Raw genomic sequence first — 27,592 nt, 5'->3', positions numbered from 1 at the left:
GTTATGCGATTATTGGAAGAACAACTGTTGGAAAAAAGATTTTTTCTCCTTTTTCTCTCGTTAAACTCGTAGCTGAAAATTTATAGCATGTTTAAAATATAATAAAAATGTATCATCGTTTCATTCTTTCATCGCTTGATGAACTAAGATAGTTCCATTCTCATTGACGAAACATCGATATTAGCATTGGAACACGATAATCGGTTTTGAACGACTTGTTTATCACAGCGGTTGATCATCGATCTCTGTCGTCTTCTTTTTAATTCCTACCACAGTTTCTTCTCTATTTACTTCACGTTGTTTTGTCCACTGTACCTTCTGTTTCTCATTTCAGCTCCTCCTACGTTTCTCCAGTTTATCTTCCTTTAACTGTCTCAACTGAAATTTTTCTCCATTTAGTTTTTATTCTTTTTTCTTCAAGAAATCGTTAACACTAGATTTTCATGAAAACCATCAGAAACGTACATCGATAAATCGCGTATTGAATTATAGTACATTATCATTCAGTTTTTAATTGAATAACAAAAATTTATTATTTGTTGTTTCTACAAGAAGACCAAGTATTATTTTTAGTCATTAGTTCCTCATTAATTTATACCTTTACTAATATTCATTTACAGATACTAGAAACCAGCTAAAGTGTCCAGATATTTATGTGCGGTAGCATACATGCTCACCAGTGTAGCAATTGATCCTCGAGTTCTGTCCTCTGCATCCTTTTTTACCTTCTATAGTTTCTTCTCTATTTGCTACCTATCTTTTCTACTACTGATCCTCCTGTTTCTCATTTCGATTCCTCTTCCACTCCCTCTACCCTACAGCTTACGGTTCTTTAATGTCGCTTTAGCATCCGCGGGGAAACTGATCGATTCATCGCCTTTGAATTCCAAGCATGTAGTCGTGCACGTGCGTTGGAGCAGGATATAATGTTTTCGATACTGCACATTCCGTATCGAGGGCGCATCATGATGAAACGTGACCGACCCGAACGTTTGTTTGTCGATGTGCTCGTCTCGATGTTTTCCTCCGGATTCTCCATTGTTCCTCGAATTATTCTCTCCCTATCTCTTCCACGCTATCGATCATCTATGCGAAAGTATCGCGACGAAATCGTCGACATTGATATTCAGTGTGTTTCGAGCAACACATGGCGAACATTTGGCGTGCAAGTGTCATCTTCCAGGTCATTCTCTAGGTGATATTCTACGTCGCTCTCTTATATTCGGAATTTATTAGAGTATTCATGTTTACGATTTGAAATTTGTTCGATTATTCAACAAGAGTGCGAAAAGGGGATGTTCGAGGATATAATAGCACCTCTAGATGGTTATGAGAATTCAGGTTTCGATAATATTGAACCGAGAACGAATTTTATTCGCGATTTCGGTATACGTAATTCGAGAACCAGCTCTGTTCGCAGTTATGACGAGGAAGATTGAATATGAGCATCGGTTCTTCGCCAATGCTCCACTTTTCAGTGAAAGAGCAATGCCACGAGTGTCCATTTGCTACTGCGTTTCAAGCATTATGGAGACTCGTGAATTTTGCAACATAAAAAGTATTCAAATGCATACTCATAAATATATACATACATAAAAAATATTCGATACATACACATATGCGCATTAGGGTAGAGTAAGAAAAATGGCAATAAGATTCTACTCTTGCAGATTACATGCGAAAGTTATGTATTTTCTATCGAAGAATTGAAGTGCCGCTATCATTTTATGGAAATTCACTTCAAGAAAATTCACCTTTCCTTGTATCATGGTATTATCGTATGTTTGTTACACACGTAACATCATTTGTCCTAGTATCGATATTTTCTTTAACGTCCTTATATCGTTCTTTTTTGTTGGAATTTCCTCTATCCTTGCTTTGTTGGAACTTCCTATTCCTGTGCGCTCCTATAATATCATTATTATTGTTGGCATTCCATTCTTGGATGCCCTTGTGCACTGCTTTCCTTTTATTGCTCAAATATTTGCTTAGTGCCCTCGTGCTTCTTTTATTACTGTAATTCCTTATTTTGATGCCTTATACTGCTTGCTTCTTTAGTGCTGAAATTTCGTTGCTCTAAAATGTCTTTTTTCGTCTTTCTGATTTGCGTCTATTATTGCTGGAACACTTTCTTTGTATTTGTATTTATAGATAGGTAGTGTTCTTTTACCGCTATCTCTTTTTATTACTAAAATTCTATTATTTTTATATCCTCGCGTAATTTTTTATTGCTAGAGACTTAATATTCTTTTTAGTGTCCTTATATTGTTTCTGCTTTCTTTTCACAGCAGAATTTTTCTCAGAATTTCGCTCAGAATTCTCAGAATTTGTACCAGTGTTAAAAACCAGATTTCTGGAGATTTTTCAAGCTCCAAGTTTCAGTACGATAAAGCGTGCCAGATTAGAAATATGATTGACATAATATTAAGAAATAAACTACTTTCATTAATAATTTGGTACGACACTGACGTTTATACCATTTCAGCATCCTGACAAGTGAATTGATGTCAATCTAATTTTAGTTCGAATCTTATGAAGTATGCTTTAGCTCAAGCTCAGCTAGCGTTCAAAAAGATAAAATATTGCATGCACAGTCATATGTCATTGCATCAATCAATGCCGTTATCCGATGCTTGAATTTATGATCTCGTTATATCAGGGTAACTGCGGTACTTGCACGTTATTAGTTTCTAACAAAATTTCCATTCACGCTGGAAAATTCCACTGCTATCCTCGTACAAAGTAAACTTAGCGACAACCGATGTATCTTTCGAAAGTTTGTAACTTCGTGTATTATTTAACGTACAAATTATGTATTAAAATGAAATTATTATACACTATTAACTGTTTAACGAAATGAAAAACCTAGCGATATAATGTCAAATCTCAAGGATCCAGTAAAGAAAATATAAGAATGCTTCGTCGTGGATGCATTTTAGGGAAGAATATTCGCGCCAGCAAGCGACACCATGCGCGGAAACGTGTTCAGAACTTGCCGGTAAACACGTCCTGCACGACGACGCTTTGCAGAATAGTAAAATAGCAGTGTTACAACACTGCCACGATGGTATTAGCATGATACGGGGCGCGGCGAATACGAAAGACGCGCGTAGGGCGCGCGCGAGGAAAATATAATATTCCCTGTACCACGGTAGTACGTTCGCGGTAAGAAAATATCCGCCAGAGTTGCTATGCCACTCTTCTCACAGAGTTTCTTCTCGCATTTTCTACAGATCCTTATGCCTCGAGAGATAATAAATGTATTTTCAGCGACATAGCTATCTCGAACGGTCCGCTTGTGAAGTGCCATCGATAATGTGATAATTCTATGTTCGATTTTTCCAATGGATATCGGCTGATATATATATATATAAGCGGAATTTAGATTTTAGAAACAACAAGACTACTGATGTATTTTTTTTTCTTTTTTTTTTTTTACAAATACGATTATCGTTGCCAAGTTCATTTGATTACTTTTGACTTGATCGCGGTTTGCTATCAATACAAAAAATTGTTAAGTTTGTTAAATTAACCATCTGCACTCGAAGCTTGCTGTGTCTTATATTTGGAATCCAGTTTTAGGTTATGCCTTCTCTGAAATTTAATTCAGTCGCCTGTCGCAGCTATTCTTTGTATTTTATTTCCTATTTTACGGAAAACAGTACAAAATCTACTGCATTCGGAATAAAGTGGCAACATAGGGTTCAAAGAATTCCTCTCAATAGATTGACCTACAGGGTATTCTCTTCTATTTTATCTTCGATATATAAATATAAATTTTGAGAGCTCTTCTACATTCATAATGCCTCGAAGTCCAAGAATGGTACTTTTATATCTTACGATATAAAAAAAATGGTAGAAATAAAAGTTTTTTCAAAAATATGTAAAACATTCAAAATAAAGAATCTATAGTAGTGTTGAGTTATTAACCACTACGAATTGTAATTCAGAAAGAATCGTTAATTTATAATAAAAGATTTTATAATAAAAGATGTTGAAAATGATACTTGAAAGATAAGAAAAAAGCATTCATGGAAAGAGTGAGTATAAACAGACTGGAATGAGAAATCATAAACCTTCCTTCGCGAATAAATTTGAATTCGAATGGGGCATTATCCTTCTTCAAGAATAAGGATAAGCACGTTATCCCGTCTTCATAGATAAAAGATAGAACTGATTTAAGAATAATTCATACTTTATCAGTTCTGTTATTCAGATAGCATTCTCGTTTGAACGCTGTCCACTCTTGAAGATTCGAGGACGCTGAAACGTGCTGGCTTCGCCAAGTCTATACATGGTCCTTGAGGAATTCAAGTGAATCTCCTTTCCTTGAAAATCAATCTTACACAATCGAGTCAAATTTCTTTCATCCTCGATCGTGTTACCTCTTCAAATTCTCAATCACTTTGTTCAAAAATATTTCTCGTAAGAGATGAACGACAACACACGATCTTTGACTGTTTTTAATTACGTTAGTCAATAAGACAAATTTAATTTAATATAATTTACTCAATTTTAATTATCATTAATCAAAAATAATGGTAAATATTTATAAATAAACACGTATAAAAGGACTAATGCTGAAATGTCTAACATTTTTTCAGCAAAAAGACCAGACGTGAGTATAAAAAATGATAACTAGACACGAGCATACCCCCTTAAATTGTTAATTCCTGGCTACGTGCACGTATTCACGTATCACGTTTTCCTTCTCGTCGTGCATCGATTCTCGATACACGTCGAGAAATGGCGCACGGTCTTCCAAGGGATTTAACGTTTTCTATATGAAATGCCGACTCCCTGGAGCGACTTCTGCTTTTATATTCCAGCAGCAATGCGACCCTTTACTATGCGGGGACGACTGGAAATTGGAACCTTCGCGAAGAAATGTCTGCCACAGAGGGTTGCGTTTGGATTATGCTATTGCGTTGTTTTGCGAGTGCAACGACGGAAAGTGAACACAAATCTCGCGTCGATTGACGTATCGTCGGATTGGAATTAATCGACCATAGAGATAATAGTCGCGGTCGAACGTTTCGAAGCATAGCCTCGAGCCTCGCTGGTGAAGAATTGTTCTGTTCTGTTGCCGAATAATTGCTCTGCAATTACAGTCCTCGTCATGGTTTCTTCGATAATTAATGCCTGGTCTCCCGTTCGATTTGTTATCTTTAGCAAACGAGGAAACAACGAAATGCACCTCTGTGATTTCCACCGTTTCTAGCTGTTTTATGAGCCGTGGATTATTGATTCATGCTTCGAATGCTTCAAAAAATAGTTTCATGAATGTGAAACTTTTCGTAAATATTGTAAACATAATAAAAGCTAAATCGAATTTCGTGGTAACATTGTAAATTTGTAAAATTGTTACATTTCTCTACTTGTCAATCTATGGATTAATTTATAATCAATATCGCTTCTGAACGAATCAAATAACTAAAGCTAAATAAAACTTAAGCTATCGCCGTTACTATTAACCGAAAAATACTAATTTTGATCTACTACAGATTTTCGTCAATCTATTCGCATCTTCTTTTTTGAGTCTCGAGAACTGTTCAACGTGGATCTTCGCGATTCTGGGAAACCGGCAAATGTGTGTACGATTTCGTAACGAATTTCATTCTACGACTCGCCTTTACGTCATCACGTGGCACATCACTATGCTTCGATCAGATCTATCCGAGGAAATTTTGCCCTAGAAAACTAAAAAGAAACACTATTCAACTCAGTATGTGATCCAAATCTTTCTAACTTATTCCAAATTTTTAATTTTCTACCTGTTTTCCTCAAGATGAGGCCACCCAAAATTCAATTTCTATTCGTCGAAAATACCCACTGGGTTGAACGCTCTGCCGTCCATCAGCAAAGCTGAGAATTTTGTAAAATTCACCGTTGGAAAGCTCGCGTTCACCTGCGCCAGCTTTCGTCTCTCCGGTGAATAATGTCAGACGCTAATGTCGCGCGGCGAGAAACGAGTAGAAGCGAACACTTGTAGTGAGTCGTCGTTACTCACGAGCTTTGCAACCGCGATATTTACATGTTTACAACGGTACCGCGTTCCCAATGGAAATAATGCGCGCATTTTCAATCTCCTTCAGGCGACGAAACTTTTCCGAGTCGAACCAACTTCAAGCTCTTTCGATATTCTCTGAGAAAGATTGGTCAAGCGAAGAATTAATCATTTCCGATCGTATTGAGCTGATATATTTGTATTATGTTTATTGTAATTCATCTTCATTGCGCGATTGATGGTAATATAATCTTGCATATATAACAAACAAAATTTGTATGATTAGTAGATATTAATCATTTTTCTATTAAGATTTATAAAATTTAAATATTTAATCAATTTTGAAGATTAATAGTTTTAATTAACTTAAAATGTTAAAGTATTATGCCTGAGAAAAAAATAAATTGTAAATTTATTTATGAAGATTAAAAATTCTTTTAATACTATTATTTTTAATATTAAATTTAATATAGTTTAAGTGAAAATTTTAAATTGCAAATTTAAGGATTAAATTAAAATTTATATTAAATTAAATGATATGAATATAAATGAATATAGAAAAATAATAATTAGTATATATATTTTTATTGATAAAATTTCTATTTTAATATTTCTTCATTGTACGATTGTTGGTAATATGATCTTGCATATATAACAAACAAAATATAATTATGAAATTTATCATCGCTACTTTCGATTTAGCGATATATAAATCGTAACTCGTTTTTAACTTCTTAATATTTGTGCTATGTATTTTAGGTCGTTATCACAAGCATATAATTCTGGTCGATTAATTTCTTTTGATAATTTAAATCCATCATTGCATTTCATATCGATTTATACGATCAAAACGATGAAAGTGTTTTGATGGCTGAGGCCAGACATATGAAGACAGAGGTATCAAGGATTCTGTGATGCTTGGTTGAATTCAGGACTAAAGTACCTAATCGAACTAATTATTGCGTCAATCAAACCGATTCCTTTTGGTGAATAGTGCCACTATCGATCCTCTTGTTGGTTGTTTACTATTTTTCTTTCTCTATTTTTAGTGAAGAGAATACTTGGATACCCTTTCCTTCGATAAAGATAAATGGAAGATCCTGGCTCCACTGAAGTATATGTAGCGAAGGAAATGCAATGAATTTTGCCTTGGTCGTAGGGTTATAATGTTCGTCTCTGTGTCAAGAGGTCGTGGTGATCGGTTGTTTGCACCAGGGATAGAGAAAGGTTCGTTGGGTATGGGGGTAAAGGTATGTTGTATGGTGGTTTGAGGTTCTGTTGTGCAATCTTCTTTGAAGCTTATATTGTATATTTTAGCGTAAGCAAATCTTGTACCGTTGCATTATTTTTGAAATATTCACTCGACTGAAATATTTGTTTTATGCAGGATATTCATTAAATTTCTAATTTTTCTTTACTTGACATAGTTAGCATATACGTTTCATTTTATAATTAGCAGAGCACTCGTTCAAGGATCTAACATACAACAATTGTAAAAACAATTGTAAAGATTGTAAAAATGTAATTGAACGTTCATTGTCAGTTCGTTGCAAATGAAACGTCTCTACTAGAAACTAAGTTGTGCAGGAACGACAAAATAGGAAGAAGGTGGCGTGGAGATAAGTCAGGTCAATCTTTCCTTCTGTTGGATTTCATTGACGGCTAAATGAAAGGATGGGCGGAAAATTTCGCGAAGATAAACCTTACGTTTTATTGGCTAGACCGATATGATCGCGAGAATATCGGGTCACGGAGTATCCAACCACAGCTTTGTCGGATTCCAAAAGATTCCAGGATTATGGGCGTACATAATCTCCTATAAAATATTACGAAATTCTTTATCGATTCGAACGTACGTAACCACTCAAAAGTATATAGACACTTGTTTATTTTTAACAATTGCGTTATTTAATTACAACACTATAAGTAGAAAGATTGATATTTTAACAGACTCGACACAGAATATTATTTCACGATGTAGTTTATTTTTTTAAATGAATACACTGTGAAGAAAACTGGCATTTTGAGTTTTATCATTTAATGTAATCCGTATCTCGTTTCATGATATTTCAAAATACTTTACATAACGTATCCAATATATTCATAAAAAGCTTTAAATACTTTCACGAGCCACGTCCCGCTTCGAATTCACGGGAAATATGTTTCGTGTTCTAAACATTCCTTGACTGGTAATCGATCGAAGACAGCTTGATATTAAGCAGAAATCGTTGGGAGTTTCTTCTGTCTGGCCGATTCGTTCTCGCGAAGGACTGGCCATTGTAGTGGAAAAGTTGTTGCTACTAATTGAACAATGCTCGTTATCCTCGGACAAGAACTTCGAAGATTCAGAATGCTGTTATAGTACATTCAAGAATGCTCGTGGAACACTTGAGAAAATACTGACCCATACTGATTCGGTAATAAAGTAAGCTTCACGGGCCAACATTTATAGATTTCTGCAGTTAAATTTGTACGTAGCGTTGACGAGCAGGCTGCTCGCTTAGCGACGACTTTATTCGAAAGCTTCTTGGGTTTACGACCGTTAAACCCAAGCATCTCAATTAAAAAGTTATTAGCCAGACTGTAAAGATGTTGCTTACGAAACTAATCGAAAGTATTGCCCTACTATCTGAGGCTACCCGGTTTTTCGCATCTTTTACTGTAGACCTTATTGAATTTTAAAATCGCTCTTCTATAAAAAATGAGAAATCTGACTTAGATTTTGTTCACCTACGACCTTCACATGAAATTCACTAGTGAGTTAATCATTTAATAAGATACTAGCTGAAATTTTGTTCCAGAAATGGAATTCTCTAAATCACCATCAAACTTGTACCAGACTTTGATAATCAATCACGAGATGAAGTAAGCAAATTATCTTCGATAACGAATAATTCGTAGCTGAAAGTCGAGCCGTCGGGACGCATTAGTGTGACGAACATTGTACAGTAATATCGTGCGAGCGTGGGCGGTGTTAACGAGATAAGGGTGCAGTTACTGCCAAAACACTCGTAAATCCGACAATTGAGCAACAGCAGAGAATCTTGGACGGTCTATGTGTTGTCGGCATTCCCAATTTTCGTACAACGAAATCAAATTCAGAATAGACACTTCCATTCAAAATCTTATGAAACTTTGAGTTCACGTTAAAAGTCCTTTAGTGAAACTATTCTTTGAGTAAAACGAACCCTCCACAACGAAAATTGTGATAGGTAAATGGATACGGTGGTTCACGAACGTATTTAAATATTCAGCGTGGGGATTTTTTTCTGATATAACAAATATCAGTCTGATAAACAGACGTTTCGTTACAGCGCAAATGAAATTTTTTAATGTTTCCTATAACACGTACAATATAGCGACGAAAAGTTTCTATAAGTATTAGTATACTTTCGTGGATTACTGTAATGTTAGATGGCTGAATAAAAACATGGCGAATGTCGTAGGATAAAATAAAGTGTGATGAAACGAGAATAAGGAACTGCGCATTGTAAGATAATTATAACTACTAAAAATAAACGTATATAAAGAAAATCATGAAAATTCAAACATGAAAAGCGTAAAAGTGATTTAAGACGAAGTTGCTTGCTTATCTTCCGACAGATTGAGCGGCGTATTGGCCATCGTTGTTCCTCTAGTTCAGCACTAGGTTCCAGAAATAGCACGGATCAACGCAACGTTTCACCGATACTGACGATTTCGTGCACGTAATGCTTCATTCTTACACGACTAGGATATCGTCGCTGATTAGTATTATATTCGCGAGTATCGAACGAGTATAATCCTTCGTCACCGAGCAACCAGCATCGACTGAGAAGAATCTTTCTGCCAGACTTTCTGGCTCATTGCCCTCCACACCTCAGTGTTCTCTTTGTCCCTCGCCGTACCTCTCTTAACGTGTTATAAATTATATACACACGCGGTAGCTCGTGTAGTGAAAATCGTTGACAGTAACGCGCCTCTTTGAGCTTGCTGATGAATCGCAGGGATCGTTGGCAGATCCGATCGATACACGAGTGGATACCCGGTCGATGAAACCGCCAGCAATATTGATGTCCCAGATGGTTACGTCACGGTTTCGCTTAATCAGCGGGATTTTGAACGAACGAGCAGTAAAATATGGGCTGATTCGATATTGGTATTATAGCTTTAAAATTGGAGTTCGTCGGGTATACCAAAACCCAATCACCTTAATTATACTTTGATATTATAATATCGCAAATTTATGTATTATATTCAGAATAAATTATCTTTGTACGAAGACCACAAAAAGGAATAATAAGTCTTTGAATCTTTTTTCATATAAGAACAATTTTGAAATCCAATACCTATAACCAGTTACGTTTTACCAAGGCTGTCTTTTTGTTAAATTTTCCAACATCAACGTTGTTAGCAACGTTAGTTTCTCGCAACACTTTATGAATTTGTAATTTATTATTGGAAGGCCTAAGTCCTTGGATTGGATTAGGTTTCGTATCTTTCTTAGTATACAAATGTCTATGAATATGCAAATATTTTCGTTACAAATGTTGTATATGTCTAGTGTATATAAAAGGAAAATGAATTTATGGACAGGATACAGCTAAGAGCCCACTGATTTCTACAATTTAGTTGAGAAAATCTCTAACGCTGGAAATTTAAGCTACGTGCTCGGAGGATCGAGAAGGTTCAAGCGAAACGAATCCGTGAAAAATACGTGAGATTAGCTCACCAGCGTTCCGTGTAGTCGTGCGCAAGCTTTCATCGTGGGACTCTCGCGACTTAGATCAGCACCGTTCAGGCCGAAAGACAATGTCTAACTGGCGTGCCTTTTCGCCGCTTGAAGAGAGACCCTTCTCCGATCGCCCGTCTCTTTTTGCCCGAGCCAGAAAGCTCAAAGGGGTAACATATGCCGATTCTCCCCTCGCGCGGCTGACCCTTCAGGGGTCATGAGAGCACTCGCCGAAAGGGGTCGATAATCGAACGGACGTGTCGTTTCATCTGTCGTCTCTGTTTCACTTAAAATCCAGGTGGAGAAGATATGCCTCCTTCTTTTAATTTTATCGTTTCATTACTGTGTTCTTGTATCAGAGTATCGATCAGACACGAGAAAATAAAATGGTTCGTCGAATATTTATCTGGCTTCAAGCACGTTCCGTATCACGTGGATCACAGCTGATGCGTGCTGGATTTTCTATTTCAGAAAAATGAAATAAAAGGAAATTATAAAATCTAATGATTTGCATCAATATTCGAACACCACGATTTTCGAGAAATTATTACTCTATATATTTATTCATAATAGCGCTATCGAATTAATTGTTTTTTAATATAGCACGACAGTTATTGTTAACAGAAATATAAATTTGATTTATTTAATGGATATAATTCTTTGTGTAATAAGTGATATAACAAAATAATATTAATATTAATGCGAGCCACTGTACATATTATATGCAGTTACAAAGTATATTGAATTATTTTACACATCAGGTATTTTTCCATAGAATAGTAATTTTTGAAATATTATAGCCATTATAAAGCATAATTTATTTAATTCGTATAGTAAACATAACCTATATGATTCATATGCCCTGGACGACAAATCACACAAAATTGGCGCGACACGGAACATACTATCGGTCCATTTCGTCGCCGTCCGATATGATTATCGAATAATTTAAACTTAGAAAGATTTCTAAATTGATCCATCTTTAGCCACCGTCTCGTGGCCCGAATTTCACCAGCTGATTAATACGTCCAGATTATCGCGAGGATGATGTCGCGAAGAAACGCGAAGAGGCGATATCGACCAAACAGAGGGCAGCACTGTTGCTCCCGTCTGTACCAAGTGAACATTTGTCATGAAAAAGTGTTTCTTTTTCATTTTCCGTTGTCGACAATTCTCTAACAAAAATCTGAAGCTTATTCGAAGGATATGGATAAGAAATGAAATATTCCGGGTATTTGTGAAAGTTATTCATTATTCATTATTCATTATTCATTATTAAAAAGATAGATGACAAAAGATTTAATTCCAATTTGATTCGCTAATAAACTTTCGCTACGAATTTGCTGAACAATTTCATAATTTATTCATCTAAAATGTCATCATTCGTCAAAATCACATGGATGTTTCGTACAACAAGCTGGCATTTGTCGGGCACAGATTAATTATTCTACGAGGCATTTCAAAGTAGATCCCACGGAGACTTCTTATCAGAGAGTTCCCTAGATAACACGCAACACGGACGATTAAAGGGTCAAGCGGAGCAATTGTTGCTTTCAGTATGCTCAGTTCCCCGAGGCTGTGTAATGGGCATAGTGAGCTGCACGCATACTGTTTCAAAGAGGCCTCGACCTCACCCGCATACTGAATGGCGATTTCAAGTTGATTCCGCGTTTCTCTATACATGCTCGCTTTCTCGCCCTCCGCAGCCACTATCGTGTTATTCGCTAGTTCCGCGGTGCCCCATCCTCTCAAAGTACGAGTTCCCAGTTTCGTGAACAGCTCTTACAACCGTGAAACAGGTAGTTGGCCCGTGTCACTTTGTAGCCTAGCGGTGACCTGTGTGAAGGCGAGCATGTTTCGAACCTTGTCGCGTGAAAAGGTTTTTCGCCTGGATGCGAAATTCTTTTAAGAAGGGGATTAAAGTGGTGGCTCGTATTTAGGAAAATTTGTAAAAAAATTATCAAGTAAATCGATATTTTTTAATTGGGAGTATATACATTAATTTTTGTTTGGTAATGCTAGAGGTATTTAGATGTTTTTACTATTAGAAAAATAACGAATCAACAATTATGCTAAATAATTATATATATAGCAATTATGTATAATAGTAATATGTAATTTGAGATACTTGGGCTTAATTAATTATTAGGCACAATCACGTGAAAATACTTTTTGTAGCCAGCATATACATAATTGATGAGATTATAATTGCAATGTTGAACATATGATCTCCTTATGCCTTACGATCTTAAATAACATAGTAATCAACGATTTTAAGAATTTCTTACTGATTATCAAAAATCACCTGATTTTGTTATGTATATGTGTACAAGTTTCAACGTGTTGTTCCTTTGTGTATCATATTTCCTTTAAAAAAATAAGATATTGCCGAAAAAATACTTTTGTTCAACAAAAAATTCGCGAGCAAAACGAATCGACTAGAGTTAGACGTCACCACCCCTTCCACGTGTTTAAAAGCAAAGACAGCTTCAGGTGGAAGAAATATTGAGGTATGTCGATATAATGCTGGAAGGAGTCCACCGGGGGTGCAATTTAGCCATGCAGCGAACTGCACAGAAGAGTCGACAGGAAAATCCTTTTGAGAGAAGAGCCGAATCGTCGAGAAACACGCTCGCCCTCATAATTGGTCGTGGTTGACAGCTGGAAGCTTTTCGAGTCCTTTTCGGTGCAATGCTGGCGATTCGCGCCCAACAACGACGCGTTTAACGATCGGCAGCGACGTTATCGCGACGATTCATTAACGAGCACGATGCAATCTCGCGAAACGGCGACCTTTGCCATCGGGTCTCACTTTTCCCTGCCGATCATCGCACCAAACTTCCTCCGAGGAGCCGCGTCATTTCATTTCACGACCACGTCTGTTTCCAGATAATGAGAATTTCTGAACTCGGAAGTGCAACCTCGACGATTGTGGTCTATTGGACCGGAATATGATAGAATATTTGATGGTAGAATGGAAATGATATCGAGAGATGTTCACTAGCGTGCACTAATAAACATTCATTTAATATTCAGAATTTATTAAAAAGGTTAGATGAACAAGACAATTGGTGGTTTTGAAAGGAGTCGACTGCCCTTCTTATTGAAATGTAACCTAAATTAAAAATCAATTGGAATCAAATAGAGAAATTTGGAAAATAATCGGTAATCTGAATAATTACTTGTATGAATAATTACCGAGATTATTACGCCCTAAAAATATCTCGTATTACACGCTTCATCTCTCAAAACGCATAAGCGTTAGTACCTAACGGATTTTACACCCACATTATATCGTTTCTGCCTAATGTACTTGTTCGTAATATACACAAGAAACGAGAACCATGAAATTGCTATTTCACAGCGTCGAACGTTAACTCGCTTAACAAGCAACGGCGATAGTAGGATGGTTGCGATAATCTCATATTTCCCACGCAAATTTCTCCAACTCAAGTAGATGTATATATATAACGTGTTATATAAAACAATTCCAGATACCGGAAGACGATGAAAATTATTTGACCGTTGAGTTCTTGCCAGTTATAGGAATAGTTGACGACACAGACCTGCAACGTGGTCTTTCATGAATAAATCTGCATGCGTCTGAAAATTCGCTCGAGCCCGTTGCTCTCGTCGCGCGACAACGTCGCGCGGTATGTAAATGTTATCCAAACACGCAGTTGTATTCCGACAGTCGGTATAAATTTAGATTTTCCCGCTGAAGGCTTCAGTTCTATCGATCCGGAATTCCAGTGCCGCTTTCTCCGCGCCTCGCCGTTCCTAGGGAATTATAACTGTACGTACATACGCGCACACGTAATATTTACCAGAGTTCGATTTATAAATAGTGGTATCGGTGAAAGAGAGAGAGAGAGAGAGAGAGAGAGAGAGACAAAGAGAGAGAGAGAAAGAGTTATATACAGGTTCATAGGATCTGTGGGATTTTCTACGACATCGCGTAAACTATTTCCAAACTTCTCCTTTTAAGGTTACGCCAAGAATGCCTCTTTGCAGCACGCACGATGACATTCTCTCGGTCCATAGACGTTACTCGCTATAGATAAATCACAGTGAAGCTATAAACTACGTTAATTTATAGATACTTTTATTGTTATTGTATTGTCGAATCTCTGCCCTCATATTTTAAGCAAATTTAGCATTAACTCCATTAGTTGCCATTCACCGCGAAATACAAGCAATAAAAACGATAGAACTGTATGTAATAAAGCTGCGTAAATTTATAAATACTGTTATCGTATTTTCGAGTCTTTGACCTAGCTGTTCTGCTAGTGACCGAATTAATAGTTCGTTTATCGACGGTTCGTAAGTGGTACGCCAAGAATGTCTCTTTGAAGCTAGTTCAATAACATTCTCTCTTTACCTAGCCACCACTCGCCGTAAAAAGACATCAATAAAACTTAGAAAGATAAAAAAGGCTTGAAAGATAAACAATTTGTCGATACACCTGGTAATATCGTGTTTTTGAATCTCTGGTGATTCTCTGGGCAATTTTGCCGATGACTGAATTAATTGTTCGTTAATCGACGATCCGCAAGTGGGTGAAAGCCCTCGACTTCGTGTATTACGCGTGTATCTAGTAACCGGCAATCAGCGTTTTTCAATCGATCGACTGTACCCGTGTAACCAACCCGCTGATCGGTTAATAAACGTCGATTGCCACTTAGCCGCGGCACGAGTGTATAGCACACAAGCCAGCCATCGTTCGAGTAGTATAGGCTCGCGCGAGTCAGACTCGAGAAGTGAAAGACCGCTGTGGAATGGCGCATATGTATTACCACCCATAAGTCACTGTATGCTTATTTGAATGTATTTTTACTAAAATAAATTTAGCATTCGTCCTATGACATATAGCATATTTAAAACGATACAAAGTCAAAATATTTTACAAATTACGCTATCATATATTACGTTATCGTATCTTCAAGCTTGATTAATCAACAGAGAAGTATATTATAATTATTATAATAATTAATTTACGATTTTAATATATGTGCCTATATATCTTTTACGTATCTTTTCGCTATTTGGCACAAATATTTTTACCAAATAAAGATACAAAAGATTTGAATGCATTTTTAAATTGGCAATATTAAAATGTCTTGTTATATTTGGAGAAATCACGCATTCGAGGGTTAAAGAAAGTATGAACGAATTTTCTACAACGTAACAATTACAACGTTTCTATTCTAAATATACCAAGCATCCCGGAACTTTTACTCAATACTGTACACGCATACCATAGCGCCGCGCTCCTACCTCGCCAGGAAACTCTCGAAACTTCGATGTCTTTGGTCTTTCGCTGGTCGATAATTATTTCTCAATTTCCTCCAGTTATATTTACCTTCGTTTTCCCCGAGAACAGCCCTCATCATCCAGCGAAATTTCAATCGGACCAAAGAAGCAATCAGCCGACGAAAACTCGAGAGTTTCTGAAGAATGCGAATGGTAAACGCAGAGAGAGAGAGAGCCCCGAGGATACTCGGTTACCGGTGAATTATGCGAGGGGAAATCGGTCGCCAGTTATCTGCAGCTCGCAGTCGGCTAGATTTCCTTTAAACGCGCTAGTTTTCCATCTCGAGATGGCGCGGCTGGGGTCGTTTCTCGGCGAACGCTCCACGCTGTTCTCGCGCATTCTTTGCATAATTAACTTTCTCAAGGGCTCCTCAAAGGTGTCCTCGGTTGGCAACATGGCGTTTAGTTGACACGATAGGACGGTTAGTCGCGAGTCCTCCCGACAGTCAATTCCCGCGTGGCCGTTGACAAGAGCTGAGGAAACAAAGGGAGCGAAGCTAGTAGCTAGCTTTGCATAATGAATACCCGTTTCTCGACTATCCTCTTCTTCTCTCCGATTCGTCTCGTGCTACGTAATTAGTCACGTGCCTCTCTCTCTCTCCTCGACCTCCAACGTCGCCTTCTAAATCTGCCGGAATTTTTTTATCGAATCCACGCCAATCGAAGACGTTCGACGCTTTTCGTATTTGCGAGTTTGATTAATCGATGATAAATGGCTCGAGTTGAATGTTGTTCAAGCTGATTAGCATTTTGTTGGAATATGATCAGAAAGATATAAAAATACAAAACTACTGCTGTTTCTATATGAAAAATGATGTTTTTGAAAACCTTTTTTATGTCAGTGAAATTCTGTTTAAAACATTTTCTTGTTAACATCAGGGGCATCTCAAATAGTCAGATTTATAGAGATGTACAAGTCACGCATCAATTATTACTAGAATTTTTGTCACGGAACAAGCAGAAATTATTCGTTGTTGATATTGGAGCAATCTTCCGTTTATTGTTGAAAGCATATGATCGTTTATAGAGGTGTAAGAGAGATGTAAACTGAAGTGAACATAAGGAATACGATCAGTGTTCTTGTACACGAAAAGTTTATAACTCTTTTGTTTAAATTCTTAATTCCTAGCGGCACTTGGAGCTCGCCTTGTGGAAAATTCACTGGCCGCTACTGTGAAAAACGACGACTTTAGGGACTCGTTCATTCACGCTCCTTTCCATTAATTGTTTCGTTAATTCAGAGATCGCTGCTTAAGAAGACCACTCCGCCAGTGTGGAAACGGTATACTAGTCCTTATTTCGGGTGGGGAAGTACTCGTAAACCGAAGGCAGGTACTCGGAACAAAGCGCAGTTAATGAAACGTAAAAAGGATGCGTGCAATTTCTGCTTTGAACACGACAATATCTCGAGTAAATGGTTTTCGCTGAGAGAATAGATTTTAATAGTCAGCGACAATTTTTTATGATCTTTAACTGTTTGAACTTTTAAGCTTTTTAACATCCAAGTTTTAAGTTGAAATTTCCAAACGTTCAAATTCACGCCTATTTGCAGCATTTCCAATCTTCGCATTCTTAGATGTTGAAACCATTTAATTGACTAAATTCTCAGCAATCGGTAATTTTTAATTTGCACTAGCTACTCATTTTTAATTTAAAAATGGTGTCCAATTCGAACAAGGAGACAACGCATTTCGCCGGCTATTCCCGCTTCGTTAATGATCAACAAGTTAATTTAACAGTCATGTTAACGACTACCAGATGCGATGTGGCGCCAATGAATTTTCTGTGCGGAAACTGTCTGAACTGTGTCATGTTATCTTGAAATTATGTTAACGTGTACCTTTATATGTATATAACAGGCGTACTCTGTATAATGTTCGTAACAGTATGGCACACGCTACACAGCTAAAATTCTATCTTACTCAGTATTCTAACTCACAACCATCGATCTCATTCCACCTCAAATGCAAAATCCTCGTACTAGCATGCGTTTCAATTAAGTTAGTCTTGACTGCTACTATAAAATATTTTCGGCTAGGTACCATTGCTACCAGTCAACCATTATAACTGCGATATCGCTAATGGTATTGCGAGGAAGAAAGACAAAACATTCGAGATATATGTAAAATTCCATTGTATACGCGTTTAAGGGACTTGTTCTAACAAAAATGAGACAATTGACAATACACGATACTTTCAAGCATTGCGTGTTGTGATTTAACAAGCTTTCTAAAAATGAAATTGTATGATTAAAAATAGAATCTAAGATTAAGGATTAAAAATCTTTTTCTCGCTTGAAAACTGGGATATAAAAAATTCGAAGGTCTCAGGAAGATTAATGTATCGAAACTATCAACACAATAATAAATACAATAACAACAACAGCAATAAATAGTGAACGTTTCGTTTGTCTGTACTTGGCAAAGATTTATTTACAAATTCCCACAAAATCTTCAAAGATCGTCTCATTTTTATTTCACCCAAAATATCCCTCAAACTATACACCAACGTATTTTACATCCTGTGCACTAGTCTATGGTGCCAGATCCCATATAGAAGTTCCCACAACTACGATCAGTGATTGTCAGAGAAGTGAAGAGACACTAGACAGAATCATGCGTTGAAAACCTGACGAATTTTCGCTGCGTTACGACGAATCTCGAACGATCTCGAATCGACAACGTATATCTGAGGGGGGAAAACGCACGATGGACTGCTGGAGCGATTTACCTCTTTTACCTGGGCTGACTTTGAACGGGGATCGGCGACCTGGACGGTCTCGTCGGGAGGCAGCCGCCAGGAGTTCCTCTCGATGTTGACGCTGGCGTTCATAGCGGCCTCCTCCTCCGCCTCCCGTGTCCTTCGTCGTTCTTAACAGCTTCGTCCTTGCACAAGCACTTGCCCAAGGTCCCCAGGGTAACCCCCGGGCCACTCCTGGGGCCGAGGTCTTACACCAGCAATCCACAGTTCCTCACCTGAAACAAGGTGAACGAAATTGGTTCAATTTGAGCACCGAAACGTTATAAATTGTTTGTCGAATCACGTTAAAATTATACTAAGTTATAGTTAATAAATTAAAGTGAAACTCAATTTATCTGAATTCTATTTATTGAAACGAAACTTTATTTAACGATTTAACTGAACGCGAGCTTCTATTATGTGAATAAAATATAATGGATAACGCGAAGGATTTCTCAGCTCGTATTATATGAATTCCAATTATATAAACTGTTTTGTTCCCCGACAAGTTCAAGTAAATGGAGCTTTACCGTAAAAGTATTACGATGGATAGTATCACTTAAAATGGGGAATTTTTCTTCGTTAACTAGTCATGGAATAAGGAAAAGTTCTTTCATCAAAGATACATAATCTCCTTTTTCTTCATTCTTAGTCTCATTTTGTAAGATTACTCTTGTAAACTCTATCAGTATTCGCTATTTGATTTCAAAGCCAAGAAGAGGCCAACTTTATTCTCTCCCATCTTCATCATTTATTTCCGCTTTCTTCTTCTTCTTTTCCTTTCCTCTCAACTACGGGGTATCAAACAAGACTATATAAGTACCAGAAACGATAACAAGGCTACTGTTCTGCGTTTTGCCGCTCCTTAAACAAGACACACGGCCCGATAAAGTTTCATCCAGTTCGAGGGTAATCGAAGAAAGATTGAAGAACAGTTTCTGAAAGAATTCACGAAGGGCAAGGCGGAAGTGGATAGAAGAATAACATGAAACTAAAACTGAAAATCGAATTGAGCCACGGCAATCGGTTAAGTTAAACACGAAGATAAATAACGAATCGAAACTTTATCGAAACACGGCCTCGTCGTTTGGATTCCATGATCGAATGAATAGTATGAATCGTTTTCAGGTCGATTAATATCGATTTTTTTATTAGAGCTTCGGTCAGCGAGGAAAAAGGTTAAGGACGATTCTCATGAAATGTCATGGTAATTTGCATGAGACGCTTCATCGACATTCTTGTCTGCCACTTCGTTAGTCTTATCTGATTTTTATTCTCGCCGATGATCACGTAAATTATTTATAGCGTCGTTTCATAATTTTAATTTGGCGATAATTTTCACTAATTATCAAGTTCCATTGCGTCATCAAATTTAATCAATTTGAAAATGATAATAAATCCTTGGTTTTTAGAATTGAGGACGTATGTAGACTAATAAATGATATACGTGTCCATTCATAAGTATTAGGCCACTAGCCTTAGAAGTAAAAACTTACAGCGTTTAAATTTGTATTTAATATAAAGTTTCGATTCTTTTCCATTAAAATGTTAAACATTTAAAATCCTAAATTATCAATTATAGCACATTTCATAACTTTTCTCGCCCCATGATGTCAAGTCAATATATGTCCTACAAGTTCGTGGAAAGCATGAATGGACACTTTGAATCATTGACGAGGGATAGGGACAAAGGATAATTACGAATTCTCCAGGGAATTAAACTTGAATAAAGGATTACACCGCTCGGCCTGTCCGCCATCCCCTATGAATAATTTAATTAAAGTCAAAATTTCCGGACGAGAACGCACACAGCCAGCCATTAGTTTATTTTCAATTTAAATTTCAAATCGCGATTAAGCCTGCGCGAGTATGTACAATAAATTCTAAATGCATGCGAGCTGCTGCATCGTACACTAAACTTAAGAAACGAATTACGAAACGATTCTTCGATAACGATAACACTTCTGTATCTCCACGTATACGAGTATTGTGAACTATTTTATCAATATCAATATTAAACAGGAACAGAAGCTTTAGTAAAACTGAATCAATTTCTTTCAGTTTCTATTCTTATTTTCTAATCTTCTTTATATACCTAAAGGAAAATACTCTTATATTCTTTGTTAAACAATGTTTCAATAATTAATGTTCTCGATAATCCATGCTCTGATAATCACGATTTTATTGCACTATAACTCCATTTAAGTATCCAGATATTCATGAACGAGATAATACACATACTTTTACATCTTTATCATATCTTCGTCATCATAATGCACTCACGAGAGTTTAATGTTCCATCATTTCCAAATCTTCCACGTTTAGACGTCCTTATCTACTCGTCGACCCTTCAGGAAGCTCCCGTGAATTTTCGAGATCCTTTACAGTTCAGACGAAGCACATCTCGCAACTAACCTAACGCAACATCGTGATCGGAACATCGCGCGAGTCCTTGAAAACTTAAATGCAGCCTTCGCGGACGAACGTTCGTCGAGTACCTTAGTAGATAGAGATTTTGAGGAAACTCTTCACGTTCTGGAAAATCGTCTGGATATACGGCTAGCTACAGATGAGCCTGAACTTATAGGACTCAGGAGACGTGGAACTAGGCCCGATACCTTGGCACCAAAGAAGTATGTTTCAAGGGACTCGATAGTTGTTACTCGTATCGACATCGAGTAGGATTAGATGCTCCCCGAGGCGTTGAACTTTGGTCTCGAAGATGTTTCACTCGTGAGAACTCTGAATTGATGTAATAACAGTTTTACTCCAGCAGTCTTTAGTGATTTTAGAGTTTTCAAGATAAATATTGGTATCTGCTGCGTTGTAGCATTTATTTTTAATCGAAAAATGTACTTCTTTTGGAGGTTGCAGGATATTCTTTATCCTTAAATGATAGAATTCGGTATTTTTATTTCGGTAGAAATCGAACGTTTTCTAAATTCTGAACTTCGACGTGCTTGACATTTGAATTTCGACTCCTAAATTACACAATTCGACATAGATAACCTTCGAACTGTAGAACTTGATATCCTTTGACATCCAAATTACAGCATTCCACCTAAACGGCCATTAATTTAGAGAACTCGATACGAACTCGAGAAATGACCCCCAAATTGGAGAACTCTATACCCTCGATCACCAAATTAGAGAATTCGAACCGAATGACATTTAACTAACAAAAACCTCCGCTTTCCAAAGTATTGTAGAGACCGCATGTTTTGAATCAAAATAAAACCAGACCATTATAAGGGGAGAGTTTCAATCTTCAAATTCATGGTAATCCAAGTCCTATAAAATATTCATTTAGCTCCATAGATACGAGCATGTATCAATTCCGTAAAAAGCAAAGGCAAAGAACGGATGAGGCATAATGATTTCCCAATAATTTACCTTGTTTCCCTTGTTTTTTCTATGCTAATATTTTTAAAAGAAGGTTTTTCTAATATTAAAACATTTATATAATTATATTTATATATTGAAATAATTATAATGGAATGGCTGTATTTATGTTGATCCTCCGCGAGTACGTTTCTTACAGTCAGCACGTTACGTACAAAATTTACGAAATTCGAAACCGGATGATCGCTAGATCAACCGCAGAGATTAACATTCTCCGCAATATCAGGCGCTCATTCGGTAGACCGCCTGAACGCGTTCCGGAAGCGACTGTGAAACATAGATCGTGATAACGAACTAGCGATTCAGCTGGCGGGAATTTATGGGACGTAAAAGGAATGCAAAGAGCAGGAAATACGAACGGCACGAGAAACGCACGATACTTCCTTTCCGCCTCGGATTCATCGTCCTTCTACTCGCAGCACGCCTCCACCATTTAAATTCTCGTGATTGCATTTATAAAACTGCGTCGCGGAACAGCGATTTAACTGCCGTTGCCTGCCGGCCATTAACCTGAAACTTTTATTCACGCTGCTATAGACCAAGCGTCATTTTTGTCACCGTAGAGAATGGCGTATTTTACGTTTTTGTATCACGCCATTTCCATCGTTTATCATGTGCTCGTGACTTTCCTTGATATAAGCGGATGTCTTCGCACTGTATTACTTACAATGCGTGTAACGAAAGTGAAATATCCGAATCTCTTCTAGGTAAGAGTGGATACTTCGATTAAAGTAACTAAAGAAATAAAAGATGAGAAGACATCGATATGCAAGCTTAACTATAATATGGTTACTAACCATAATATAATAATATAAGAGTAATAGATTAAGAAAGGAAAGGGCAGTGAGAATTCATAGTTTGGAAAATTAAGGCTACGAGTTATAGTTCGGTATATTTCATTGAATACAGCAAGAGTTATAGTATAATCAACTTGTTATTATCATCCTAATATTGTTAACCACAGCTATGATCTCTCTTTGATGATCTCTCTATTGAAGCTCTGCCTTATCAAATATGTATTTCCTTTCGTTATTATAACGAGAGTGAATGAACAAACTCATATAAAAAATGGTCCACGTGATCAACATTTGAAATTGTCTGGACTATGCAACTTAAGGGAACACCGTTTCATAACGTTGTCGCGTTTATTGTTTATCGTAGCCACGATAAACTAAGGGCATTCTTTATGCAAGCGCTGGTTACCGGAAACCTTATTATAATCTGGTTGGCGCTTTTCTATCGTTCCTCGCATTGCTGTCTCGTAAAGAGAAATTGGATGAAAATACAGTACATGTACGACCGCATGCATCATTTCTGCTTCCCGGCCGGTTCGATGTAACAGAATGTTGTAAAAGTACTATGTATCTGAACCCGTGGATTTCAATACACCAATGTTTTATTGCGGAATCGCAAAATTACTGTTTCGACATGATACCATTCTGCATTCTACTTTCTATTGAACACGTTTCTATGGATTCAATGTTCCATCATCTTCATTGACGATTTTCTTTAAATCGTTTTGCCTCCTATTATCTTAGCGTTGAAACTTATTTACTTAAGAATTTCTGTTTATATTTAAAGACTCCAAGAGTAAAGTATAACAAATATAAGTAGAAGATATTTTAACAACAGATGACAAATTTATGACATTTTGTGAAAAAATGGTGTATCTAATATCAGAAGTACACTTTTGACATCAAGATTTTTAATATAATTATTTTTTATTATTCCATCGTTATATGGAATTATTGCACTGCTCCGCAATTTATATTTCCATTTTAAAATGGATCATTACTATAAAATCTTATATTTTTCTCATCTTCGCGCTTCGAGATTGCAAATTATTCGATGATTGCAAAATGAATTATCCAAGAACTCGAACAAGATTCGTCGAATACATCAAGTCGACCGACAAAGTCGAGGATCAAGCCAGAGGGCAGCCTCGTCCAACTTTTAACGATATTATCGTCTATCCAGCTGACGCGGTGTCGAGGGTACGTCTATTAAATCGTTTTCAAGATCGTCTCGCTTTCTTCGCCTGGGATTGAATTGCATCCATCGCGCTCAGTCCAAGCTGACAAAAGGGGATGGGGAAAGGAGCGTTTGCGGGCAAGTTAGATAATGAGGGAGCCGTCGGCTGGCCAAAAGCTATTGCCCGAAGGAATCATTTAATTACATCACCGGCTTCTTTTCATTCGTCAGGAAGCCGATAGGAGGCGGTGGAGATTGGCACCGAGGCACTTTGAACTTTTCAACGTCCGTGGCGAACGAGTCACGCCCCTCCAAGACGGATTAACCTTAATTAAAGTTCTGCGCTCTATTGTCGCAACTCTGCTTTAAACATTGCTTCCCGAGTTGCACCGAATTTTCACTCGAAACGACTTTTCATCCTAAACGAATCGTCCGAATTTCAGAATTGATATTCTGGACACGTCGCTGCTCGTAGTTGTTCGCAAACGAGCAAATGGCGTGACAAGCAGAATTGTTTCTTTTTTAAGAGGAATCAGAGCCGGTTCTTTTTTCAGTTCTATTTTTTTATTGCTAGACACGTTTGATTGATTCGGTCAGTTTTAATTGGCAATTGTCGAAATTGTAGAATAGAAACGGAACGATGGACGTCGGTATTTTTGACGAGCATATGCGCGGTTTGTAGATTCGTAAGGATACGGCGAAATTTTTCTAGTTCACCAGCTTTTAAAAGTCGAAAACGTGGAAATTTTAAAATTTCGCAGAGTTAACTTCGTTAGACGAAATTGAATTCTACATCAAAATTTTACACGAATATACGTTTGATTTAAATCTAAATTGATTTTGTAATTAATTACCAACATTCGTGTACCACTATGTATAGCTAAAATATCCAAATACTTATTAGCGATAGTGTATGTTACAATCTAATATATTACACGAGTTATCCACGTGTCACCCAACCACTCTAATATATCACCAATGGTACATGTAGCATTGTTTCAGAACCACTGGTTCAGTTGGTTAATAACTTAGGAGAATACAGTGTTGCGTACATTGTAGCGTGAAAGGGTTAATTCCCGAACGAACATATTCGCGGGTAAGAACAATACGCCACAATGCTGTCAGAAACTAATGTGGTAATTAGGGCAGATTCCATAAACAGTTCCAAGATTAACCGCATACAACGATTGATAACAACGGATGAGGAAAGGCAGAATCACAAGAGCAGCGTGCAAGCAACGAGAGGAAAAACGGAAAGAGGACGTTGTCCTGGTGAAAGGGTTACCACGTTGCTCCCAGGTCGTGACGTCAGAAGGGGATGTGTTACGTCAGTAGTGCGGCAGACTGTGTGGGCTCGAAGCTTCGCTCGAATGGTGGTAGGAGGGTTGCTGGAAACCAGTGGGAGAGAAAGAGAGGGTAGGCAGAGCAGCGAAGGGGATGCAGGCGCCGTGGAGGGACTGGGGCAATGGTTGACGCAAAATAAGGTCGGCCACCCCAGATTTCATTCATCAGTCACAGTCCACGGTGGCCAGGCTAACTGGATTAATCCTCCACAGTTGTCAGCCCTGTCTAAACGACAAAACCGAAATCGCAATGGAGATTGATGGCAGACGCGTTTCACGCACGTGCGTGTTTCAAGTTGTTCGAAAGTTGCCGACGAATTCGCTCGATGGATTTATCTTCAGAGATTTTGTTTCTCCATGAAACATTCATGATGCTGTCTCAGTCGAAAGGATTCAAGCAAAAGGAGAATTCAATCAAAAGGAAATAAAAGGAGTATTAACATCTCGCTATGGATTAAGTTTAGATTAAAAATAGGATTTTTGACATAACTGTATCTTTCTATTGTCGGAAAATTTCTTAAGTTTAAGGGAAATATAACAGAATCGCTATTGAGATGATATTTAAGTATAATTAAAGAATCTACTCATAGACATTTTTTAGTAAATATTCAAATACATTAGTAAGTCGCTACATAAATGAAAGTAAAAATCATTCTGTATTATAGAAGACATGTACGTATTCTTTTAGCAAATAATTATGTATTCGATATTTGAGTATGTATATGTAAGTACGTCTTTCGTGGCGAATGAGATAAAACGTTCCAAATCTTCCTATTTATTTAAATAAGAACAAAAATCGGGGCATAAAAACTCGAGAACTTTGCAGGATTAAAATAACGATACTAGTGTCTCCAAGCTGAATAACGATTCACGTATTTGTCTCGCGATAACGAAATTTAAGAGGGATTTGTATTGTGCGCAATAAAAAGCTCCTTTTTAATTATTTGATGTTTGAATATGTTTTCTACCATTGTACTCGCGCTTTTTCTTTGACATCCAAGATGGAAATCGCTAAACCGAGAACTTCGTTGCGGCGGTGCGACGTTTTTACGATCTGGCATTCGTTAAGCGTCTCTGGCAAAAACATTTACACGGGACATGGTAAAAAAGGCAAAGTTCTTACGCTAATCGAATTTTCACACAGCTCCGTTGAATAGATCCCGCGAAATGTCGTCAACTTGCTTCTTTCGCACGGAGTCCTGTCCATTTCCTTTCGCTCGCCAACCACTTGGCGCCAAATTGGTTCGTTAAAGTTTTCTTGCGACGCGTCTTTGAGGGGCCTTTCTTTCTTCGTTTTTAACTGCCAATTTCAGGCGAAGATCAACCGTTTCCTATCTTGTCGTTTCACGAGACATCGGAACCGGATAAAAGCTACCGGTCTCCTACCAGAAATTGAAGATAACAAAAGCGGAAAGCGATGTGGAATTCGAAGCGGATTCGGCGGACGAAGTGGAATGAGCCTGGTTTTGGCCAGACAGTCTTCGAATTTAGTCTCTGAACACAGTTATTTCAATTTTAAACTGAAACATTGTATAGACCTATAACATTAACTCGTAACACAGTTCTGTATGGGTTTCCTTTACTAACTTTCAATAATCTACATTTATTTTATTATTACTCTAAAGATTTTTTACTATTATTCTGTCAGTAACGTTTGGACACTTTTATAGTGGTCCATGTACAGTACACCTTTCAACGAATTCTTCACCTTTAAAGCGAACTACACTATAATAACGCAATAAATATCAGCCAGCAAAAGAGAAACGAATGAACCTTTGTTTTCGCATAATACCATTTACGTGAAAAACGACGTACCGCGAAAACGTCAACAGCGAGGGACTCGCGTTCACGAGGTCCTTCAATATTACAGCGGCACGTGCAAATGTAAAACGCGTCAACGTAGTAAACACGTTTATAATCATTAATGCCGGTCCATTTTCCCGTTCTCCACCGTCCAATTTTCGGTCATCGTCGCGTCGCGATAAACAGACACGAATTTCCATCGAATTCGATCGTTTATCTACCAAAACGTATCGTTAATTTTCCCTGAAACTAACGAACTTAGCCGAAGTTTCGTCGTGCACTGCAGCCATTACACGATTCCGT

The 27,592-nt window shown here is 37.4% G+C and overlaps 1 protein-coding gene across 4 annotated transcripts in view; it reads right to left on the bottom strand.

Moving 5' to 3' along the window:
* The window catches only part of LOC126917312 (dipeptidyl aminopeptidase-like protein 6), a 114,538-nt gene that overhangs the window by 13,279 nt on the left and 73,667 nt on the right, over positions 1–27,592 (bottom strand). For 2 of the 4 annotated variants that reach the window (XM_050724059.1, XM_050724060.1), the window contains exon 2: positions 18,762–19,006. In XM_050724059.1, coding sequence (XP_050580016.1) covers positions 18,762–18,863 — 102 coding nt within the window. In that variant the 5' untranslated portion in view covers positions 18,864–19,006. Of the gene's footprint in view, positions 1–10,718; positions 11,320–18,761; positions 19,007–27,592 lie in introns of those variants that run through there. The other 2 variants (XM_050724062.1, XM_050724063.1) reach the window with 2 other exon arrangements.

Source organism: Bombus affinis, chromosome 6 (genome assembly GCF_024516045.1).
Source record: "Bombus affinis isolate iyBomAffi1 chromosome 6, iyBomAffi1.2, whole genome shotgun sequence".
Classification (NCBI taxonomy): Eukaryota; Metazoa; Arthropoda; class Insecta; order Hymenoptera; family Apidae; genus Bombus; species Bombus affinis.
The sequence above is the reverse complement of the archived record's forward strand: the minus strand, read 5'-3'. Positions and strand labels throughout refer to the sequence as shown.